This window comes from Heloderma suspectum, chromosome 3 (assembly GCF_057233095.1).
Source record: "Heloderma suspectum isolate Gila_16-S chromosome 3, 16-S_ref, whole genome shotgun sequence".
Taxonomy (NCBI): domain Eukaryota; kingdom Metazoa; phylum Chordata; class Lepidosauria; order Squamata; family Helodermatidae; genus Heloderma; species Heloderma suspectum.
In genome coordinates, this window is record NC_139460.1 from 259,488,400 (window position 1) to 259,505,865 (window position 17,466).

General features: G+C 46.3%; 1 protein-coding gene across 3 annotated transcripts in view; it reads left to right on the forward strand.

The window, feature by feature from the left end:
* Positions 1-17,466, forward strand: part of SEMA4G (semaphorin 4G) — a 117,784-nt gene that overhangs the window by 77,791 nt on the left and 22,527 nt on the right. For all 3 annotated transcript variants that reach the window (XR_014789509.1, XM_084846476.1, XM_084846479.1), the window contains 5 exons: positions 5,469-5,617; positions 7,155-7,217; positions 7,341-7,439; positions 16,282-16,375; positions 16,969-17,082. Coding sequence is in view for 2 of the 3 variants with exons in the window: in XM_084846476.1 (XP_084702602.1) it covers positions 5,469-5,617; positions 7,155-7,217; positions 7,341-7,439; positions 16,282-16,375; positions 16,969-17,082 (519 nt within the window). In the remaining variant the exon portion in view is untranslated. The remainder of the gene's footprint in view (positions 1-5,468; positions 5,618-7,154; positions 7,218-7,340; positions 7,440-16,281; positions 16,376-16,968; positions 17,083-17,466) is intronic.

Here is a 17,466-nt window from a genome sequence, read left to right on the forward strand (position 1 = left end):
GAGTGGGGAGGGGCAGTGAAGGTGGTGAAAGCCTGGGGGCTTGGGAGTTGCTGCCTGACCTCAAGGTGTCTCCCATCTTGCCAACCCTGGTCTGAACTGGCCTTCTGGTGACTCAGCCTGAGAAACAGTAGGCAGGGGATATAAATAGCACTCACTGTCAGGGCAGCTGTCTGCCTCAGGCGTTTGTGTCCCAATCAAGATGATTATTTTTCTCTTTCCTCAAGGGCCATTGCTTTGAAAAGCAAGTCTTTCCTCTTTAGGAGAGGGTGCCTAGGGAGATTTGTGGCATTGTGACTGGATTTGTCGGAGTCATGCATGGTCATGACCTGGTTCGCATGACATGACAGCATCACAGGTGATCACCCATGATGGGTTGTCATGACATCTGACCCCGGTGTGGTTTGCTCAGAGTGAGTTATTTTACATGAATGAGCCACCTGTAGCTTGTTGTTGGGTTGTTCGTGGTGGCTTGTTGTGACCTCCAAACCTGGCAGGGCAACTTCATCTTGGATTGTTGGGAATGGCTGGAGAGCTGGCCAACAAGAGCAGCAAAAAACCCTGCTGATCCTTATGATCTTGCTAGTGCCGCCATTATCCTCTCTCATCCCTTCTCAGTGCCCTCTGCCCCATGCACCTAAAAATTTGCATGTCTTTCCCAATCCCCCTCATTCCTTGCTCTGCCTTGAAATTTGCGTAACTTTACAGACCCATCAGTGCTCATACTCATATGTATACCTGACAGCTAACAACAGAGACCAGTGGAGGGAAGCGACAAGCACAAAGTGTGCGTGTGTGTGGGGCGGGGGGAGCTGAAAGTGGCTGGCAACTGTAGGAGAAGGAGCTTTTCGGGTGGGTGTAACTGGTAGTAGGTGAAGCAGCCTTTTTTTTTTTTAAGCTGTTTGCTAGCAAGGCAAGTGTCAAAGTGGAGGATAAAATTGACAAGGACATTGACAAGATGGGGATATGGGTATCCTAGGCTAAATAGTAGACAGGATATCTTGCGTACTTGCGCAAGACCTCGAGGGAAAAATGTTTGTGAATGTGTTACCACGTTCATAAGGGCTCAGACAATTAATCTCATTTGGTGATGCAGGGGCAGGGTGAGTTTCCCTCAGTAGCTGGCAACCCCAGCAGACCGACTGCAGAAAGGGTGCTGACGTAGGGACTGAGGAAACAAGGCATTTTGCTGCAGAGGTGCCTGGGATACATGCCAGGAGCCAGTGGGGGGACTGGGGAGGGGGAAACAAGCCGCAGAAAGCTGCAGAGCACTTGGTTGTCTGTCAGGTTAGCAAATGAACAACCAACCCATGATGACTTATTCTCAGGGTGGCTTAGTGTGATGTGTGAACTTGCCCTATGAAACCTTTACCTTACATGTTGTGAGGCACAGTGTGTAGCATAACGTTTGCCACGCTGACAATTTCCCCCCCTGATTTTTGCTTGTATAGTAACAGGCTGTATACAGGGTGTTGGAAGTTTTCGACTGAAACGTCAGCACCTGTCCATAAGAGGTGCTCTTGCTTAAAAAGTAGTGATCTAATAGTAACTGGATTAGGGCCGCGGTGGCTTAGTGGTTAAGACGCTGAACTGCAGACTGGAAGGTCGGCAGGTCAGCAGTTCGAGACCCGAGTGCTGCGTGACGGAGTGAGCTCCCGTCTTCAGTCCCAGCTTCTGCCAACCTAGCAGTTCGAAAGCAAGAAATTGCAAGTAGATAAATAGGTACCGCCTCGGCGGGAAAGGTAACAGCGTTCCGTGCACCTCGGTGTTCAGTCATGGAAGCGTCTTCGGACAGCGCTGGCTCTTCGGCTTAGAAACGGGGATGAGCACCGCACCCTAGAGTCGGACACGACTGGTTGGGGACACCTTTACCTTTAATAGTAACTGGAGGAAATTCAGTTGGTTTTGCACTGCAGGTTAGACTAGGTTTGGGTTAAATTCCTTTGGGTGCACTTTGGGTAGTATACTTATATATGGTTTTCTGCTTTCTCTAGTGCTCTCATAGCAAATGAGAGCTCTCATTCTTAGGCAGTCAGATACTGATTCGGTTTGCCTACTTCCTTTTTCATTCACCCACCCACACATGTAGGCTCCTGAAAGCTCACATTTCCATGACATATACTTAGATTTGGGGACTGGATAAGAAGGAAGATACGCTCCATAATCAGTTTTCACGCAACCATCTCAGTATATCTCTATAGTAAGCACACAGCCTGCCCTGTTCTAACCCTTGATTGATATCTACAGGGAAGGACAAGGGTTTGGGGGCTGTAGCCAGAGGGACAGAGAATCACAGCAGGTTACAACATGCAAACATTATGAATGAAGTGTAAGGTGCTGTGGAATCATGGCTCCCAGGAGCCAGGCTTGAGTGCTTTGTCTCTTGAGCTACTGGTGCTCAGTTCTACTATGAGGCTGGTAGTCTGTTCAAGGGCACTATCTAGAGGCCAGGGGTAGAAGAAGATAGATCTCCAGATGTTTAGGGGTTCAACTCCCAGAAGCCCCTGCCAGTATTGCCAGTGGCCAAGAATGCAGGGAGTTGAAGTCCAAAACATCTGGAGAACTACTTTCTGCCCATCCCTGATCTAGGCCCCAGTACCAGCCTGCCTGATATCCAATTGGGAATAGCTGGAGAGCTGGCCAACAAGAGCAGCAAAAAACCCTGCTGATCCTCATGATATTGCTAGTGCCACCATCATCCTCCCTCATCCCTTCTCAGTGCTGTCTGCCCCATGCACCTAAACATTTGTGTGTCTTTCCCAATCCTCCTCACTCCTTGCTCCGCCTCAGTTGACTCCAAGGGCGAGTCCCAGCACACCAGGCCCTAGAACAGGGCTGGGCAACTGCTCACCCTCCAGATGTCTTGGCCTACAACTTCTGTCAGCCCAAGCCAGCAGAGCCAATGGTAAGGGATGATGGGAGTGGTAGGCCAAAACATCTGGAGAGTCTCAAGTTGCCCACCCCTGACCTAGAACTAAGCCCAGCCTCCCCCAACCTGGCACCTTCCACATGGTTTGGATTTCAACTCCTACCAGCTCCAGCCAGCATGGCCAATGGTCAAGAGTTAATCAGACACACCATGACATTAAGGACCAGTAAGGATGAACATCAGCAAACTGGAAGAAAATTAGCTTTAATTTTGATTTGGGGCAAAGTTTACTATGGTTACAGGATGCTGTTGGAGGTGCAACAAAATCCACAAAACTGGTTTGGGCCAGTTAGGGGAGACTTCAAGTTCAAGCCCGGTGGTTTCATACTCAACACACTGAATTTTTAATTTGCAGTTTTAGCCATGAAAAGAATGGCCAATCACTAACTTTTGACCTAACCAAAATAGTGACCATTGCACAGGCAACATCAACAATTATGCAATCTTGTACAGGTTGATGTAAAACATATTGGCTCTGCTGAGAGATCAGGTCCATTGGGCTCTCCCTCCATCAACTGCAGCCATTCCACAAGGCTTCAGCAGAGGGAGAGATGGGAAACAGGGCCATTCCCATCACTCTTCTGAGAGAGTGGTTCTATTTGGCTTCTTCCCTCCCTGGACTGTTTCCATATGGATTAGTCATTATAACAACTACTATGCCACTTCGTGCCTGAATTTGGTTTCCTCTTCCCTCCTCATCCTTTTTTCCTTTTGTGCCATGTCTTTTAGATTGTAAGGCTGCAGGCAGGGATGGTCTTGTTTTTATTGATCTTAAGTAAGCTGTTCTGGGAGCCTTTTCACTTGAAGAGTGGGGTAAAAATGCTTTACATAAAATAAATAAATAAATACTCTTGTTATTCTGTTGAGGTTTAATGAGCTTCTGCCACGCATTGAAAACTTGGTTGTTCAGGCAAGCATTTGGGGTGGGCTAGGGAAATTTTAGAAAATAATGTTTTAATGTGTAATTTTATTGTTTTTAAACTGTTTGTATTATTGTACATCACCCAGAGTGGCCGGGTGACCGGCCAGATGGGTGATTAAGAAAATAAAGTAAGTAAGTAAGTAAATAAAATGAGCTTGATCCCATTCATGTTTACACTAAAGTAAGCCTCACTGAATTCAACAGGACGTACTCTCAAGTGCGGGTGACTAGGATTGCAGTCTAAGGCTGTAACCCTAAACACACTTCCAAGGAAGCAAGTAGGGTGGCCACCTGACAAAAGAGGTTGCAGATTTGCATAAAATTTGCATAGGCACCCTCCAGATGCTGGCTGAGGATGCTGGAGTTGTAGTCCAACACATCAGAAAGCTGCCAGGTTGGGGACAGCTCATTTAAGGCCTCGGTTTGGATGAGAACTGCTGATTGTGAAGCTTGAGAAGAACTTAAAACAGAAAACCTAGAAAATCAATAACCCCAATTAAAAAACCTGAGCAGAAAGTTTTGTGATGGGGGACTGTGATTCTGGGGTGTAGTTGATTATTCTGGGGGCTTTTCAAATGGGTGGGTGATGGCCCATGGGGTGGGATTCAGCAACATCCCTCTTCTGTTGGAGAGATGGGCTGCTCTTCCTCAGTGATGTGGAAAGAGGAGGTTGAGACACCTGGATACCAAGGATGAAGACGATGGTGAGAGTTTCTGGTCAGGCTCTGAGAAATCCTCCTGCTGGGCAGTCTCACAAGAAACATGAGATCTGTCCCACCTGACAAAGAACGCGAACGCGTGGTAAGCCTATGATACCAGTTGAGGACTGACTCATGAGAACAGCTATACTTTCAAAATGCCTATTGGCTATTGTGGTATCTTGCAGCTTTACATAATGCTAAAACAACAGTTCACAGCCACATCAAACAAAGCTTCACTGTTTCACCAAGTAGTCTGTTTCCTCACATGCCCCATCAGCATGGCAAGATGCTTCATAGGTGTAGGCAAGAACTTCCCTTTCTGGCTTCTGCCAACTCAGTGCACAAACAGGTTAACCTTGAACACATGGATTGATCTCTCTACACATCCCTCTTGACTTCAGTGGGACTTAGGCTCTAAGCCTACACATACTTTCTGTCTGGGGAGTACATCCCATTGCTCCATGGGACATACTTCCAAGTAAAAACACAGTGGGATCTACTTATTTATTAGTGTTAATCTTGTAAGCCACTTTGAGTGTCTTACGGGAAAGAGGAGTAACAAACAATAAGTCACGTCCTATCATTTTTAAGGCCAACTACTCTGATTCAATGGGTTTGAGGATCAGGCTCTGTATTGCTTGACATTCTGGGCTAAATGGTGATTTGTGGGAACTACGTTTAAAAGGTTCAAAGAGACATTTGAAAAGCTTTTGGGGTACCCCTTCAAAGTATTTGCTAACTGGGTCCTGGTCGCCATCCTAGTTTGCTTTTTACATCTTGCTATTGCCATCTTTCAGGAATAGCTGAATACCTAGGGTATTCAGCTGTTATATCCAGGGTATCAGTAGGGCCCCAAAATGGTCTAGCCTCAGATTCCTCTGTGTTCTTCTTTTTAAAAGGTCTGCGTTTCTTTCCTCAGATTTGAATGCTGCAAGGCGTTTTAGCAGCCGTGCCCAGAATTACACCACCCTCCTGCTAGAAGACGAGAAAGGAATTCTTTACGTAGGAGCCAGGGGGGCCATATTCTCCTTAAATTCCAGCAACATTGCTGATGGCTCCCATCAGAGAGTAAGTGCAACGTTATCCCACTGGCATGGCTGTAGTCTTCCCCCTTACAGATGTGGGTTTCCAGTCATAGTTAGGTCTGCACACACATGTATCTTCAAGGAAGAATGGGTACAGGTTTTTCAGCTGCAGGGTGAGCTCTAGTCGACTCCCCAGTTGCTTCTCAAACATACCAATACAATGCGCACGTGCACAAGACACACACACACACATATATATAAACGTGCACACACACGCATGCGCGCTCTCTCCCCCCCCCCCCTTCAAATGGTCTGCCTGCTTCATTTTTTTTCTTTTGGTTTTTCAGGTGCCCAACCTGTTTATCCACTCTAACATTGGTTCAGCAGTTGTTGTTTTTTAAAGAATCACTGTTTAATTAAACTTTGAAATCTGCTCTGATAGGGGAGCAATCAAGGCTTCATGATTGACACAAGGGTTGGCTGATCAGTGCTGTGCAGAAGAACAGATCCCGCCCTCCAGCCAATTTTTAGAAGGAAGCTGTACATGGGTACGATATGCAGTGAACGCTTCTTCACTGCTGCTGGATTACATCACTTTGTTCTTATTTTTTCTTTACAGAGTTGTATGGATTAATATTTTTATTATGTATTTTACTTATTATGGTTATTTGTAATCGCTCCTACTGTGGGTAAAATCCAACACCTCATCCTTAGAGTAGACCAATTGAAATTAATGGGTCGTAGTAATTTCAATTGGTCTACCGTAAGGAAGACTTACATTGGCTTTTACCCGATGTTTTTTGAATTGTTATATATTGTTGCTCATTTGATATATTGTGAGCTGCTTTTGGCACAGGCTTGTGGGAAAGTGGCATACAAATAAACAAATGTTGAAGTGATGTACATCTGCGCACAGCCTTTGTTAAAGTGGAGAATAGAGTCACTGAGACATACCATTAAGAGGATGAATTCTGAGGAAGTAAACATTGGATGTCTCTATCACCAAATCTGGATTCCACAACGGATATGGACATGGGACCCATTTTATCCACCCACCAGGCTAGGGGAAAGGGCCAACCCTGTATTACACAAAGGTGCTTGAAAATACCTGGAGGTCTGTGGTGCTCATCACACAGGTGCAGCATCTGTTCACTCTCATTTGGGGGCTCTTATCCCTGAGTACGGGTTTCTTTCCTGTGCTCTATTTTCATGCAAAATGAAAAGGGAGGTCTTGAGCCAGCCACTTCCCACTCCAATCTATGAAAGCCCTTTTTTCCTGCTTCTCCTCCCATCCACTCTGCTTGCTCCTTTATGGTCTTGTATTTGTAACAGCCAGGTTCTCATTTCAGTCAAGGACCTTTAAAAGCTAATGGGCTGAAAAACTCTGCTGTGCTACAACCCTCCTTTGCGCTTGGATAAATCCACTTATTCTGAAAAAGCAAAACATGAACTCTGAAGAGCTCTCGTGAGCTTCATGGGGTTCACTTCTTAATGTCATGCTCAGCCACTATTTCCTGTGCTGGGGTGCCCCAGTGAATAATGATCCCGCTTTTGTGTGTGTTTGTTTCTTTACTTTTCAGATGGATTGGGAAGCCTCTCCTGAGAAGAGGGCTGACTGCCTGAAAAAGGGCAAAAACAACAAGGTACATGCACCCTGAGTCTCTTCCTTTCTGTGCCTGTGCTGCTGACCTGTTTGTGCCCGTCACAAACAAGCAGGGCATTGTTAGAACTCCTGTGTCAATCACATTCTCCTTTTCTCTTTGCAGACAGAGTGCTACAATCATGTCAGGCTTTTACAGCGGCTAAATGCAACACACCTGTATGCCTGTGGCACGTATGCCTTCCACCCACTCTGCACATACATTGTGAGTAAAAGCAGCAGACATTTTCAGCCCTGCCCAGGGATGCTCCTTTGGATTAATCTTGAGTGAAAGGAGAGCAATGATCTCAGCTGTGCCATTAGCTCCCGGAAGCTGAGCTTGAACCAGTGTCTTGATACTCACTTATCTTTATGCTTATAAACTATGTCTGCTGATGGAACTGGCTGTAAACACACTCTCTCCACAGACTGGCGTTTAGGGCAATAAATGAATCCCAAATCCTGGCACCTGTATCTGGAACTCCTGCCAAGGAATGGAAAGGTCATGAGGATGAGAACTCATTTATACCGCCTGCCAGAAGGAGGGAGTCTGTGGGGAAGTTCTCCTTCCCCAGGCTTTGTTTTCCAGAGCTGGCTGTTGATCCTCAGGAACCAGGACTGATGCTGTGAAAAGCCTTGCTCTGGGCTTTGCTAACACCTAATCCAGCCTTCCCCAGTCTGGTGCCCTCCAGATGTGTTGGAATGCAGCTCCCGTCATTGCATTCCAACACATCCGGAGGGCACCAGGTTGGGGAAGGCTGATAAAGTCTTGCACTGTGAAGAACCAAGGCGAAAGTGAAAGCATAAACTTGTCTTTATTAAATCTTTAGATCAGTAGTTGGGAATGTGTGACCCTCCAGATGTTGTTGGAAAGCAACTCCCATCAGCCCTAGCCAGCCTACCCAATGATGAGGGGAGATGGGAGTTGCAGTCAAGCAACATCTGTAGGGTCACACGTTCTCCATCCTTGCTTTAGATTCACCTTTCATGTGTTAATGTTGGGATACAGTCCTATTGTTTGGTGTTGTGGACAGAATATTGGATTGGGACCAGGGAGACCCAGATTCAGATTCCCAACTCAGCCACAAAGCTCCCTGGATGATCCTGGGCAAATCACTCTCTCTCAGCCCAGCCTACCTCATTGGCCTGTTGTGAGGACCATATGGGTTAAAGACATCATATACATCACTCTGCGCTTGTCTGAAGAAGGGCAGGTATACACGTGCGTACTAGGAGATATATAATAATATATCCAAATATGCTATTGGCTGGATAGTACAGTCTTTCCTCTTTGACACTGACCAATGCATATTTTAGAGGAAGATCCCTACATGTGTAGAGGGATCAAGTCACTGACTGGGTTTGGACAACATGCTATGGCTTGTTTTGGATTACTTAACCCACAATGAGCCACGGCACCCGTAGATGCCAGTTTGCATATCCAACCCCCACTTGGGTGTTGTGCTGTATGAACCTGGTGCACATGGGTTATGTGAGGGTTAAACAACCCATGGGTTTTGCAAGGGTTGTTTAACCCTCACATAACCGACACTCATCAGGTTCACATGACATAACATATTCAAAATGCTGGCCACACATGGTGGGCTGTCATGTCATGTGAACAGCCCCATTGTAAAAGCTTCTTTTCCATGCAACTCCTACAACTTCCATTAGCCCTAGCCAACATAGTCAGTAGTGAGGGGTCTTGGGAGTTCTAGGCCAAAGTATCTGGAGAGCCACAAGTTGCTCCCCCTGCTTTACATGTAAATATGTCCTCAGACCTAATACACAAGAGTCATGGAAGAAGAGCTTGCATCCAAGCAGCTCCCCCATAGGTCCTCCAGATAAGCTGCTGGAGCTGACTGCTGCAGGATATAATTGACATGTTTATGACTGATCTATGGACTCACTGACCAGAAAAAAAGGTGCCATTTGTTATCCAGCAGGAGGTTCTGCTACTGTCTGCTGTTTGAATAGTTTGATTACAATCCTGTGTGTTTATTTTGAAACATATCTAACTTGCCTTACAAGAAAATATTCCAAAAATAATGGGAGGGGGAAACAGAAGAAAAAAATCACATATAGATTAAATCCAACAATAAAATACAGATTAGCATCACCAAAAAAACCCAAACAGCAGCAAAATCTCAAATTTAAAACCAGCAGGAAGAGCACCGAAGAGTGGAAATCCAATAGCAGACTCATTCTTCAATTCACATGCCAAATGTCTTCTGAAGTACGGAGATTTTCTTCATGGGCTGCCAGAAGGCAAGGAGTGAGAGGGCCTAGTGATCCTCCTGGGCAGGAGAGTTCCGGAGCCCGGTGCGGGTACCAAAAGGGCCCTGTTCTGTGTGCTCACCTCAAGGCTAAGTTGAGGCTCCAAGCTCAGCATCCTCATATTGAGATGCACATCTGTATAAAGTGCACGAGCCCTGCTGTCAGGCTGTTCTGTGTGTTGTACCTCACCATGTTGTTGTTCAGTCGTTAAGTCGTGTCCGACTGTTCGTGACCCCATGGACCATAGCACGCCGGGCCTTCCTGCCCTCCGCTCTCCCCCGGAGTGTGCTCAAGTCCATATTCATTGCATCAGTGATGCTGTCTAGCCATCTCATCCTCTGCCGTCCCCTTCTCCTTTTGCCTTCAATCTTTCCCAGCATCAGGGTCTTTTCCAGGGAGTTTTCTCTTCGCATTAGGTGGCCAAAATATTTGAGCTTCAGCTTCAGTGTCTGTCCTTCCAATGAGCACTCAGGGTTGATTTCCTTAAGGATGGACTGATTTGACCTCCTTGCAGTCCAAGGGACTCGTAAGAGTCTTCTCCAGCACCGCAGTTCGAAAGCATCCATGCTTCGGCGCGCAGCCTTCCTTATAGTCCAGCTCTCACAGCCATACATTACTACTGGGAAAACCATAGCTTTGATTAGACGGACCTTTGTCGGCAAGGTGATGTCTCTGCTTCTTACTATGCTGTGTAGGTGTGCCATAGCTTTCCTCCCAAGGAGCAAGCGTCGTTTAATTTCATGGCTACAGTCACCGTCTGCAGTGATCTTGGAGCCCAAGAAAATAAAATCTGTCACTGCTTCCATTTCTTCCCCTTCTATATGCCAGGAAGTGATGGGGCCAGATGCCATGATCTTTGTTTTTTTAATGTTGCGTTTCAAACCAGCTTTTGCACTCTCCTCTTTCACCCTCAACAAGAGGCTCTTTAGATCCTCTTCGCTTTCTGCCATTAGGGTGGTATCATCTGCGTATCTGAGGTTGTTGATAATTCTCCCGGCAATCCTAATTCTGACCTGTGATTCATCCAACCTGGCGTTTCTCATGATGTACTCTGCATATAAATTAAATAAGCAGGGCGACAATATACAGCCTTGTCGTACTCCTTTCCCAATTTGGAACCAATCGGTTGTTCCATGTCCGGTTCTTACTGTTGCTTCTTGACCCTCATACAGGTTTCTCAGGAGACAGGTAAGATGGTCTGGTACTCCTATCTCTTTAAGAATTTGCCACAGTTTGTTGTGATCCACACAATCAAAGGCTTTAGCGTAGTCAATGAAGCAGAAATAGATATTTTTCTGGAATTCTCTTGTTTTCTCCATGATGCAGCGAATGTTGGTGATTTGATCTCTAGTTCCTCTGCCTCTTCAAAACCCCGCTTGTACTTCCGGTAGTTCTCGGTTCACATGCTGCTGAAGCCTAGCTTGTAGGATTTTGAGCATCACCTTGCTGGCATGTGAAATGAGCACAATTGTGCAGTAGTTTGAACACTCTTTGGCGTTGCCCTTCTTTGGGATTGGAATGTAAACTGACCTTTTCCAGTCTGGTGGCCACTGTTGAGTGTTCCAAATGTGTTGGCATATTGAGTGCAGCACTTTACAGGATCATCTTTTAGGATTTTAAATAGCTCAGTTGGAATACTGTCATCTCCGCAAGCTTTGTTGTTAGTAATGCTTCCTAAGGCCCACTTGACTTCACTCTCTAGGATGTCCGGCTCAAGTTCAGTGACTGCACTATCATGGCTATCAGGGACATTCAGGATATCTTTCCTGTATAGTTCTTCTGTGTATTCTTTCCATCTCTTCTTAATCTCATCTGCTTCTGTTAGGTTCCTGCCTTCTTTGTCCTTTATCATGCCCGTCTTTGCACAAAACGTTCCCTTGAGATCTCCGATTTTCTTGAAAAGGTCTCTAGTCTTTCCCATTCTATTGTTTTCCTTGATTTCTTTGCATTGTTCATTTAAGAAGGCCTTCTTGTCTCTCCTTGCTGTTCTCTAGAACTCTGCATTCAGTTGGATGTATCTTCCCCTTTCTCCCTTCCTTTTTGCTTCCCTTCTTTCCTCAGCTACTTGTAAAGCCTCATCAGACAGCCACTTGGCTTTCTTGCATTTCTTTTTCTTTGGGATGGATTGAGTTGCTGCCTCCTGAACAATGTTACGGACCTCCGTCCATAGTTCCTCAGGCGTTCTGTCTATCAGGTCTAATCCCTTAAATCTATTCCTCACCTCCACTGTATATTCATAAGGGATATGATTTAGGTCATACCTGAATGGTTTAATGGTTTTCCCTATGTTCTTCAATTTAAGCTGAAATTTTGCAAGAAGCAGCTCATGATCTGAGCCACAGTCAGCTCCAGGTCTTGTTTTTACTGACTGAATAGAGCTTCTCCATCTTTGGCTGCAAAGGACATAATCAATCTGATTTCGATATTGACCATCTGGTGATGTCCATGCATAGAGTCGCCTCTTGTGCTGTTGGAAAAGAGTGTTTGCTCTGATCAGCGTGTTCTCTTGGCAAAACTCTATTAGCCTTTGTCCTGCTTCATTTTGTACACCAAGGCCATGCTTGCCTGTTATCCCAGTGATTTCTTGGCTTCCTACTTTAGCATTCCAATCCCCTATGATGAAAAGGACATCTTTTTTTGGTGTTAGTTCTAGAAGGCGTTGTAGGTCTTCATAGAACCGATCAACCTCAGCTTCTTCGGCCTCAGTGGTTGGGGCATAGACTTGAATTACTGTGATGTTGAATGGTTTGCCTTGGAGTCATACTGAGATCATTCTATCGTTTTTGAGATTGTACCCCAGTACTGCTTTTCCCACCCTTTTATAGACTATGAGTGCTACTCCATTTCTTCTAAGGGATTCTTGCCCACAGTAGTAGATATGATGGTCACTTGAATTAAATTCGCCCATGCTTGTCCATTTTAGTTCGCTGATTCCCAAGATGTTGATGTTCAATCTTGCCATCTCATGTTTGACCACCTCCAGCTTACTTTGATTCATTGATCTTACATTCCAGGTTCCTAAACAATATTGTTCTTTACAGCATCGGACTGTCTTTTCACCACCAGACACATCCACAGCTGAGTGTCCTTTCAGCTTTGGCCCAGCCACTTCACTCTTTCTGGCGCTACTTGGAAATGCCCTCTGCTCTTCCCCAGTAGTATATTGGACACCTTCCAACCTGAGGGTCTCATCTTCCGGCATCATATCTTTTAGCTTTGTGATACGTTCCATGGGGTTTTCTTGGCAAGAATACTGGAGTGGGTTGCCATTTCCTTCTCCAGTGGACCACATTTTGTCAGAACTCTCCACCATGACCTGTCCGTCTTGGGTGGCCCTGCATGGCATAGCTTATGGCTTCACTGAGTTACGCAAACCCCTTCGCCACAACAAGGCAGTGATCCATGAAGGGGTACCTCACCATACCCCCACCTAAGTTCTGTGACTTAAGCAGAATCTTATATAAGAAATGGCCCTGCTCCTTTTAGCCAAAGGTTCAGATCCAATTCTAACTGACTGAAGCACATTTGGCTCCCAGATCACTAGAATGTGAGATAGTTACCTGGATCTCATTATCACCGCAGCCCTCCATGGCTTATTTAAGCCACAACAAGCCACAGTGCCTGTGGGCACCAGATGGCCTATTCAAGCCCCAGCTGCGGCTTGTTGTGTCATCCAGACCTGGCGGCATGGTTTGTTGGAAGGAGAAACAACCCTCCAATAACCCATGGCCTGTCATAGGGTTATTGGAGGGTTGTTCTTCCTCCAGCAGGCCATGCCACCTGGGTTCAGACGACATGGCAAACCATGGCAACCTCCTGCTTGGGGGGGGTGGGGGGTTGAATATTCAAAATGGCTGCAACCCGCTATGGCTTAAATAAGGTATGGTGGGCTGTGGTGATCATGCAAACTGGCCTGATAACAAGATTTGGGCCCTATGGCTGCCTTGCTTTGTACAATACAGGGCTAACTTGCCAATGGAAACCACAGAGCAGGGCTTTCCCTGAAGGCTGGAGAGAATGGGTTGGTTCGCACAATCACTGCAGCTCGCCGTGGCTTATTTAAGCCATGGTGGGTTGCAGCATGTGTGTGCAGCTATTTTGAATATTTAATCCCCAGTGTTGGGTTGCCATGCTTTGTTGTGTCATCTGAACCCCGGTTGTTTGAGGGTTAAACAACCTTCTAATAACCCTACAACAGACCATGGGTATTTTGAGGGTTGTTTAACCATCAAACAATTCCTGCCGCCCGGGTTTGGATGACATGACACATCACAGCCAGGGCTTGAATAGGCAATGAGGTGCCCATGGTTGCCACAGCGTGTCATGACTTAAATATGCCATGGTGGGCTGTGGTGATTGTGTGAACTAGGTCATAGTCGTAAGTTCATATGGGAGGAGGCTTAAGATATACCAGTGCCAGGCTATTTAGGGCTTTTAAGGTCAATACCAGTGCCTTGAATTGGGCCTGGAAGCCAATTAGAAGCCAGTGAAGTAGATAAAAGTAGTGGAGTTTTCTGCTATGTGCCCTCTACAATTATTCTCCATGAAACTAATATCGGACTGCGCATGCATAGCCTCCGGCTTCTTGTTTGGTACTTGGCATTTGGATTTTTAATATAATCAGAGGGTGTCAATGAAATTGCTTTAGTACAGTTAGGAAAGGTCGAGATCAGTAAAAACATTTCCATAAAATTGGAATAAAATCTTTTCCCATCAGTGTTTGTGTGTCGGTGTAAACATCCCTCCTTTACTGATGCCAGCTTAAATGGGCGGCTGGGTGTGTGTGTGTGTTGAGCATGGAAGAAGTACAAGCAGAAAAATGAATTATTTATTTTCCCAGGCCTTTAAAAAAACAGTGTCTTTAGTCTTAGTCTTCTGAATATATAGTTCTGTATATTTGTTATCTACTTATGAACCAAACCCAGGAAGAAGTGTAACTGAACATGCCTCTTCTCTGGAAGAGTTTATAGTGGAAATGTTTATGTCCCAAATTGACATTTTATGATACTGTGTTTTTAAACTGTATTTTATTGTTTTATACTGTAAGCTGTCCATAGAACAATGTTATTAGGCAGCTTTATATAAATACAGTCAGTCAGTAAATAAATAAATAAATACGGTTGGACAGCAAGAATGCCCAAAGTGGCAACTGAAATAAATTGGGCACAGTATATCATTTGCCTGCTTTGTTCTGGCATTTGTATGGGTGATGGGTGCTCTAAATCACTTTCGATCCACATGTGCTGTTCCCCATGCTGATGGATGTTAGTCCAGACTTATTATTAGGATCACAGGGGTTGGCATAAGCTACTGTTCCAAAACAGCAACACTAGTTCTGAACTCCTGCAGTAGGAAATACCTCTTCCCTTGAGGCATGTTCAGTTACACTTCTTCCTGGGTTTGGTTCAATTGTCACTCTTGGAAGTAATGTCTGAAAATACTCTCTGGTGTCAGAGTGGAAGGGAGAGAGGAATGGGGTGCTTGAGACATTAGGAAAAGAAATAGCTGCATTGTGGGAAAGGAAAAGGAGTTGATGGGCCAGATGAGGCTTTTATAGTGCCATCGCCCTGCCTCATTCACAGAATTTTAGAGGGCTGGATGGATGGGTCCAGACACTGTTGTCTTCCACTTGTATCCCTCCCATGTTTTCCCACTACTTCATCCATCTTTTTTTCTTACCACAGGAAATCCATTAAGGGAAAAAAAGATTAAACTGCTGCGCAATACCTTCTGATAGGTAGTGCTAGGAACCCTTCATCTGGAAGCATCCCTAGTGCTTCCAGGGAAGCATTAGGGAACCCTGGGGAAGCATCCCAGCATCAGGGCTCTTTCACCCTGAAACATGAGGTCTAGAAACATGTTCCTAGGGGAAACTGCAATACACATTACACTGGTGGAAACAACAAGTTCCATGATAAACATCCAGATCCTGCAGTGCATTGTGAAGGGAATCATGAGGATTTTTAGACCAGTGTGATGCAAAGCACAGCGTTGAGTTTGAAAGTAGCAGAATCAGGTTTAGATCTCTGCTTGTCCATGAAGTGTCCTGCCTGTGTCAGCTCTAGTCTATCTCACAAAGGGGTTGTGAGAGCAACGATATAAGAATTGTGGCGTGGCATAGCATCCCAGTTAAGCACAGGAGTTATGAGCTGGGAGTCCTTGGTTCACCTCTCAGCTCATCCATGAACTCACTGGCTGGTCTCACGTAAGCCACTGTTTTCTCCCAGCTGCACAATGGGTATAATAATACCAACCTACCTGATAGAGCTGTTAAGGATAATTGAGGTACTGTGTATAAAGCACTGAGGAAAAACACCACATAGATAGCATTGTTCTTACATGCGCCGACCAAACAGCCACTTAATAGCAGGTCTTCTCTGGAGTGAGGACAAAAATAAATCTAAATAGAAGGGCTGGGAATGCTGGGCCTTGCTGTCTGCCATGGAGGGAATAGCCTAGCCCTGGGGATCACCCCTGCTCTTGCTAACTGGAAACTGTAGCTCTGTGAGGTACCCATGGGCAGCGAGTTACATGGGGGAATGGGAGTCTTTACCACAAAAGGCAGCCCACTGTTCCCTTCGAGGATCAGCATTTAACTGAGCCTGAAGATTTCTCTCCCCTTTCTCTCCGGTTGGCTGAAAGCGTGTCCTGCCCCCTTCCGCCTGCTCAGCATCCTTGTTTGTTTCCACACAGGGGCCATTAGTCTCCAAGGTTATCAGGGAGGGGTGAAGGCAAGCTGTATGATACCTCTGTCCAGAGGGTGAGCGGTCTCTTCTGTTTGTGTTTGGCAGGATACCAACATGTTCAGGCTACCCTCTCACTTTGAGGAAGGGAAGGAAAAATGCCCATATGACCCTGCCCAGGGCTACACAGGTCTCATTGTGGGTATGTACTTGCCTTCTCCCCAGCCCTTTTGCAGTTTGGCTTAGATTCCCCTAGAGCAGGACGTGCCCCTGCAGAGCATGTGGGGTCATCAGGGGAAGGCATCAACAATTGATCTGACGGCCCAGCAGATCTCCAACTCCCCCTTTCCTTCCTGCCCCTTTTTGATGGCAGAGCAGCTGCAGTCTCTCTGCTGATGCAGCGCACTGGCCTTGTCATCCACACAACCCAGCTGGCTGTCTTCCACCCCGGGCATGGCTGGAGTCCTACACCAATCACGAGCCATGTGACGAAATAACAGGGACACCACGGGTGGGGCAATGTGCTGGTTCTTCCTCAAACACTCCCTCTGTGCAGGACAGTGTGGGGAAGCTGCCATGCACTGGCACACACAAGGGTGATCAACTCTCAGGACCGTGTGTGTGGCAGTGATCAGAACATGCTCTGTCTTCTTGGAGCAGGTACAGGAGGGTTAGTTTTAGAAGGACGGAGGCCTTTCATCTCAGGCTTAGTTAGGGCGATATTGATCACGTGGGGAGCAAAACCATTCAGGGAACCTGCCTTTCCTTACCTGTCTTGCTGCATTTATCTCTCAGATGGCAGTTTATATACAGCGACGCGCTATGAATTCCGCAGCTTGCCAGACATCCGACGCAACCAGCACCAGCGGCTGCTGAGGACTGAAGAATCCCCCTTGCACTGGTTGAATGGTAGGCTCCACTAATCCCCGAGCAATGGCCCACGGCTCTCTTGCCTCACCCTCGCAGGAGATGGAGAGTGCTCTGTCTGTAAGACCTGTAGTGCTCCACCCGCCTCTGAAGCCCTAGCCTCGCTCTACCCCTGCTCTATCCAAAGAGGGACAACAGCAGGGGGGCCGAACTTCAGGCCTGTGGGCCAGGTCTGGTCCACCTGGGATCCCAGTCTGGTCCCGCCACACCCTCTTTCCCCTGACCACCAACAGTTGGGTGGCTTCCTGGCTTTTGCACAGGTTTTTCCTCATTCTAAAAGGTGGCAATGCCTCTCCTAAGGCTCAGTTACTGGGAGTAGGAACTTTTCAACTAAAATATGCTGGGATCTTTGATATTTTAGGCTCT